Genomic DNA, 6,230 nt, shown 5'->3' with positions numbered 1-6,230 from the left:
TATTTAGGATATGATGGATAAAATCTCTTATATTATATGGTAATTTAATAGATTAAGAATGTGGCACCTACATGGTCATCCTACTATCAACTCCCTATTATTTTGAAAGTGAAAATCACTGTCATAATAAAATCATACAAATAAGAATAAAGTAAAGATTTATCAAGTTGCTCCTCTACGCTGATCGACTTGTGCCTCCTAATTATGCCACGACACTATCTTCACTCGTTGCCTTGCATGGCCTTGCAACATGCACGTGCTGGCTTATTCAACCCTAAGCTACCGTGTTGGGTGCTTGCATTGCCACGACCTATAGCTTGCTGTCTACATCACTATATATCGGTGCCGTACATATGATCCATTCTCTTAGTCATTGACCCACATACCGGTGAGACCACACAAGCCCACAACACCAACACGCACACACACAGTCCACAAACCCAGTCGTTTGCCTCACCTTCCTTCTCGCAATCTACTATTGCATGTCACATATCACACTTTGCATTTTGCATATTCACGAACGAACAAGCGTTTGGACAATGACTCATAGCCAAATCGAGATACAGCGAGTGTTATGTCTTATTATACCGGAAGATGGAACGCTACGCTTAATCTAAACCGTTGATCGAAATAAGAAATGAAAGATGAGATCACGTGCAGTCACTGACCTGCGGTTGTAGCAGCCAGCGACTGTATGAGATCTCATTTTTTCCTTTTTGGCTATGAAGCGAACAAGCCCGAATATAGAAAAGGAAAAAAAAGAAAAGAGAAAAAAGAACGAAAGAAACGCAATACATCAATAGATCGTAGCCGTCCGATGACGCATCCAAGCGGCTGCAACTAATCTTGGAACCCGAAACAGCCGCCTCCACTCTTCCAACTCCGGAAGCGGCAGCTCTGCGGCGGCGCCGCCGTGACGATGAGCTGCCTCCGCCGCGCGCTCCGCCTCCGCCGCGGGCTCTCCTCCTCCTCGTCGCCTGCGGCGGCGTCGCAGGCCGGGCTGCCCCCGCCGCGCCCGTCCGCGGGACGCCGCGTGGTGGTCACGGGGCTCGGGGCCGTCACGCCGCTCGGCCGCGGGGTGGGGCCCACCTGGGGCCGCCTCGTGGCCGGGGGCTGCGCAGTGCGCGCGCTCGCCGCCGAGGACCTCCGCCTCCCCCCCGGGGACGCCGCGGGGAGGACGCTGGGGCAGCTCCCGTCCAGGGTCGCCGCCGCCGTGCCGCGCGGGAAGGGCGACGCCGAGTTCGACGAGGAGGCGTGGGCTAAGGTTGCTGCTCACTGTAGCTTCGCTAGCCCTCATGATGCAATGCTTAAATTAACGGGCTCGTACTAAGTTTTTGATATGAGATTGAACTGATGCAGTAGATTGCATTTTGTGCTGCACTGGGATTCAAGCACTGGAATGGAGTGGTGTGTTCATGCCTTGTTGGATGCTAATTTGGAGCACGTTTAGCTCTATCCTTACATCATAGTTTCTCTCCATTTTGTAGAACTGATAAGTTTGCCAATATGCACACAGATAAATGGATTGCCCATAGTAATCCGGTACCATTTTTCCTTTTTGAAGTTATTTATAATTCTACATCAAACATAAATTTAGTGCTAGTAAATGTCACAGATTATCGTAATGCATAAACTAATATTGTTCCTGGTAGGCTGGTAACAATGACAGTGATCTTATCTTGAACCAGGAATGACAGTGTCTTCAATGCTGCAATGCTTTTTTGTTAATTTGTGCCTCTGCTTGTATTTTCATTGCATACTTACATAAATGTAACACGTCCTAGTTTGGATCAAAAGGTGTAGATAGAATTAATAAGCCTTCTATCATTTTTTTCTTCTACTGGGACCCAAAATATTCTAACAGAACGTTGTCTGCATGGTTAAAACATGTAATGTTGATGCTGAATATCTCATATGATTAGAATCTGTATCAAGCTTTTGAGGTTTAAACTGTTGAAGTGTTGATCTATATTCTTGTTTCCAGGACAGTAAATCTATATCGGGATTTATAGCCTATGCTCTATGTGCAGCTGATGAGGCTTTAAGAGATGCAAATTGGTTGCCTTCAGAAGATGAGAAGAAGGAAAGAACGGTACAAGCTGCTGTTGATGTGAATTATAATCTTTTTATGTATTTCTGAATCACTGTATCTGATTGAGTTGTATCAGGGAGTCTCAATTGGTGGGGGGATTGGAAGCATCTCAGACATTTTAGAGGCATCCCAGATGATACTTGAAAATGTTTGTATCCACACTGGTCGCAATATGTTCCTTTTCTATTGGTGTTATTATCCATTGTTGCAGATAAGGTGTTATTGTGTTTCTGCGTGCTGAACTCTCTACTCATCATTGTCGTCGTCATCATCATCTAGTTAATATATCCAGAAAGTACAGTCAACATATGATTTAGACTAGAATCTATCCGATAGTGATCCTTATGCTTTTGCTAAGTTATTTACCTACAGTGTCATATGTGGCTTGCACTCCAAACAACAATCTTCCAGTAACTGCAGCACTGAAATTTGAAATTATTTTTATCATGGCACAGCGTCTACGTCGCCTCAGTCCATATTTCATTCCCAAGATTTTGATCAACATGGCATCCGGTCATGTTAGCATGAGATATGGTTTCCAGGTGAAGTTTGTTATTTTCATATGCTATAGTTCCAATATTTCATTCCAGAATTCATTTCGTACATCTATGTTAATATGGATAGTTAATGCTTCAAACTTAGGGTCCAAACCATGCTGCTGTGACAGCTTGTGCCACAGGTGCCCACTCTATTGGTGATGCTACACGGATGATTCAATTTGGAGATGCAGATGTAATGGTGGCTGGTGGAACAGAGTCTAGCATTGATGCTTTGTCAATAGCTGGATTTTCTAGGCAAGCATATTTGTTCGTGTTTTGTTTTACTTATGTTCTATAACTCTTTTATATGCTCTCTATGAAAATAGTGTAAATTTCCTTTAATGCTTTTACCGAGGTTATATCGTATACCTTTGAAATAATGTCTGTAAGGGAACCTCAACCAACGTCTATGCACACAAAACACTTACGGTTCGTAAATATCCATATGCAAACTATATCACTAATTTCTTAGTGTTCTATTGCATATGCTCTTTTAGTTAGTGTGGCCAACTTTGTCTTATTTCGTTGTAATGCTATTCGTTTTTCAGGTTACGAGCATTATCTACAAAATATAACTCTCTTCCGCAAGCAGCTTCCAGGCCATTTGATTGTGGTAGAGATGGATTTGTGTACGGCATCCTTTATCAAATCATAGCCTTTTTTTCCTTTTTCATGTGTGGCTATTCTTATCTTTGTTTCAAAAAAATTAATAGGATTGGTGAAGGTTGTGGGGTTATGGTGTTGGAGGTGAGTTCAGAAAAAAAAAGTTGGTCTTTTACATTGTTTTTCCGGAAATTTTGGTTCAGTGTACTTAATATCAGCCATTTACCTTTTGGTCAAATTGACAGCTTTTTTTTAAATACCATGGTCTGTCTCTTGATCACATGACTCACATATCCATTTATCTGTCCCTTTATATTCTAATTGTTTTTCTATATGGTGTATGCATTTTTTTAAGTCTGGAAAATTTTCATTTAGTTCACCTTATTTGACCTTAAGAGGGTTAATGATATACTCCTGTGTAGGCACTTGATCATGCAAAGGAACGTGGAGCAAAAATTTATGCAGAAGTGAGAGGCTATGGAATGTCTGGTATCCTCCTATTCCGCAGAGAATTATTTATTCTGTCATTAAGATGCCTTTCATCATGGATGATTTTTTAGGTGATGCACACCACATTACTCAACCACAAAATGATGGTAAAGGTGCTATGTTAGCCATGAAGCGAGCTTTGGATCAGGTGCAACGCCATATACCTTTGTGATTTTTTGTGTAGTGGGCTTCAAAGACTTGAAGTTGTTAAGGAGCTGTAAAATGCATCACAGCTATTTATGCTACATTCTGATAATGTTCTTCCTCTTGTTCTAGTCAGGCCTTCAGGCAGATCAAATTGATTATTTGAATGCACATGCAACATCAACTCCTCTTGGTAAGTGCTCAGTCAGACCCTCAAACTTCACATGGACTAACAATACTTTTTGTTCGTTCCATATTTTTGGTATCATGTTTGGTTCTGCACCATCTGGAATTATAAAAATAAAATAAAAACTGATGGTTTGATTTGAACCACAACTAGGTGATGCTGTAGAGGCGAATGCAATCAAGTCTGTCTTTGGCGACCATGCAATATCTGGTGGTCTTGCATTGTCCTCAACAAAGGTATAGCCCCACATTGTGTGCAACTGGTTCATCACAATCCCCCCTGTCTCTCACTTGCGACAAATGGCACAACATTCCTCAGGGAGCAATCGGTCATCTGCTTGGGGCAGCTGGGTCAGTGGAAGCAATCTTCAGCGTATTAGCCATCCACCATGTATGTTTTCAACAGTTAGTGACCAACAGCTTGAGTTCAGAATGTTCTCCTGTGCATAACTTTTATGCTCTGTTTTCAGGGCATCGCTCCAGCAACACTTAATCTAGAACAGCCAGACCCAGTGTTCGAAGGCGCGTTCATACCTCTATCTTCGCCAAAGAAGATGCCTATACGAGCGGCCATCTCGAATTCCTTCGGTTTTGGTGGAACCAACACCTCGCTGCTGTTCTCGTGTCCCCCTTAGCTGTTTCTATCAGCTCCCTGTCTGTTTTGCCTGAAGAGCTGTAGCTAAGCATCCAGAGATTTTCCTGCACAAACACCGGGCGGCACCATCTGCATGCACTGAGGCAGAATCTGCTGAGGTTTCAGTCCTTTTCCCCCTTGTATCCTGCATGCCCCGTTGCTCTTTTCTTTGCTAGCTTCTTTTTATCTCATTAGACTTTTTAGAGGAGCATGTTTACATGTCTCACATTCTGTTTCGAGTCGATTTAAAATCATAAATTCATGCTTCCTCACTGGATTTTGAATCACCTTGAACAGATGATTGTAATTTCGTTTTACATGCGAGGCTATTATCCAAAACCTGAAAGGCTGAAACTGATTTTGCATCAGGCTGACTGATGACAGGAGTGTTGAAAACACAAGATTGGCTATAGTGTGCCTGCTAACCTAAGACCAGATTTGGTTGCGTTCGTTTGGTTAAAAATTGGTTTGGTTTGTTCATGTGGATGGTGATATCTTCTAGAGGAATCTGGAGGCGTTGGTAGGCTGGATGGATCGCCCGGTTCGTGTGGTACCGGCCGGTTGGCAATCTGGCACGTCACTTACTCGACGTGCCAGCGCCCGGCCTTGATTGCTCTCTGCAACTCATATTCTTTTCCTTTCTTAGTTCACGATGGCTCCTTTTATTATAAAACGAAAAAAAGCTTTTATGGAAGCTTGATTCTTAAAATTCTTTCGGAACTCATCTTGTTCCAATTATCTGACCAGTACACTTGTTATGTAGTTATTATGTACTACGTCCTTCGTCCCCCCAAAATAAATACTAACTATTTTGGTCATTTTTTGTTTTAAAAAATGACACTCAACTAAAATGACTTCCATGCCTATATCTATTTATCCCTTTTGGTGATAGAAATACGTGCAATAATTATACACGACGGAGTAAATCAAACATCATACGGATACTACTCTTCGTATATATTCTAATATAGATGATACTATTGACTTTTTTTGGCGCATGTTTAAATATTTATCTTATTAAAAAATTTTATGTAAATACATAAATACGTAAGTTATAATTAAGAAAACATTTAGTAATAATTTATCACAACAAATGTAAGTATTTTTAATAATATGAATGATTAAATACGTGTACAATTAATTAGGTCATTATTACACTAGGACTCTAGGAGGGAAGCAGCAGCATTGTTTGCCCTTATGCGAGTCTCGATCTATGACATAGTTACCAAGACTGTGAATTATGTAACCAAGTTAAATGAGTTTCATGGGTCTCTCTCATATCATGAAACTCCCTCATATGAAACTTCCTTATTTAATAACCATGTCATTTCAACAATTTTATTGATGTGGCACCCTACTTAATATGTTTCTGTTTAATGTGCATGACACCTTTATAAAATATGTATTGAGACTGGCCTTAGAAGAGCTTGTGTTACCCAATGGATTTTACTATTGGACAAAAGAAATTTATCCGTGCTTTTTCTACTAAACCAGCAAAATCTGAAGCGATTTTTACTATTTATGGGGAGTGGCATTTAACTAT

General features: G+C 41.1%; 1 protein-coding gene across 1 annotated transcript; it reads left to right on the top strand.

Moving 5' to 3' along the window:
• Positions 1 to 783: 783 nt before the first annotated feature.
• Positions 784 to 5,135, top strand: LOC102718625 (3-oxoacyl-[acyl-carrier-protein] synthase, mitochondrial). The gene is made up of 13 exons (XM_015833008.2): positions 784 to 1,264; positions 1,985 to 2,092; positions 2,169 to 2,240; positions 2,548 to 2,634; positions 2,735 to 2,886; positions 3,180 to 3,260; positions 3,345 to 3,378; positions 3,657 to 3,723; positions 3,795 to 3,871; positions 4,000 to 4,060; positions 4,208 to 4,290; positions 4,373 to 4,444; positions 4,524 to 5,135. Exons 1-13 carry the CDS (start codon positions 920 to 922, stop codon positions 4,686 to 4,688), a joined length of 1,404 nt encoding a protein of 467 aa, XP_015688494.2. The 5' UTR covers positions 784 to 919; the 3' UTR covers positions 4,689 to 5,135.
• The last annotated feature ends 1,095 nt before the right edge of the window (positions 5,136 to 6,230 follow it).

This window comes from Oryza brachyantha, chromosome 2 (assembly GCF_000231095.2).
Source record: "Oryza brachyantha chromosome 2, ObraRS2, whole genome shotgun sequence".
NCBI classification, from domain to species: Eukaryota; Viridiplantae; Streptophyta; class Magnoliopsida; order Poales; family Poaceae; genus Oryza; species Oryza brachyantha.
Note: the sequence above shows the minus strand (reverse complement) of the source record. Positions and strands in the feature narration are given on the sequence as shown.

What these genes read in the sequence shown, in the direction of transcription:
- LOC102718625 (XM_015833008.2), top strand. Translation starts at nt 920, where the DNA reads ATGAGCTGCCTCCGCCGCGCGCTCCGCCTCCGCCGCGGGCTCTCCTCC. An exon ending in GAGAGGCTATGGAATGTCTG is followed by an intron (nt 3,724 to 3,794) that starts GTATCCTCCTAT and finishes ATGATTTTTTAG; the next exon opens with GTGATGCACACCACATTACT. An exon ending in TGAAGCGAGCTTTGGATCAG is followed by an intron (nt 3,872 to 3,999) that starts GTGCAACGCCAT and finishes CTCTTGTTCTAG; the next exon opens with TCAGGCCTTCAGGCAGATCA.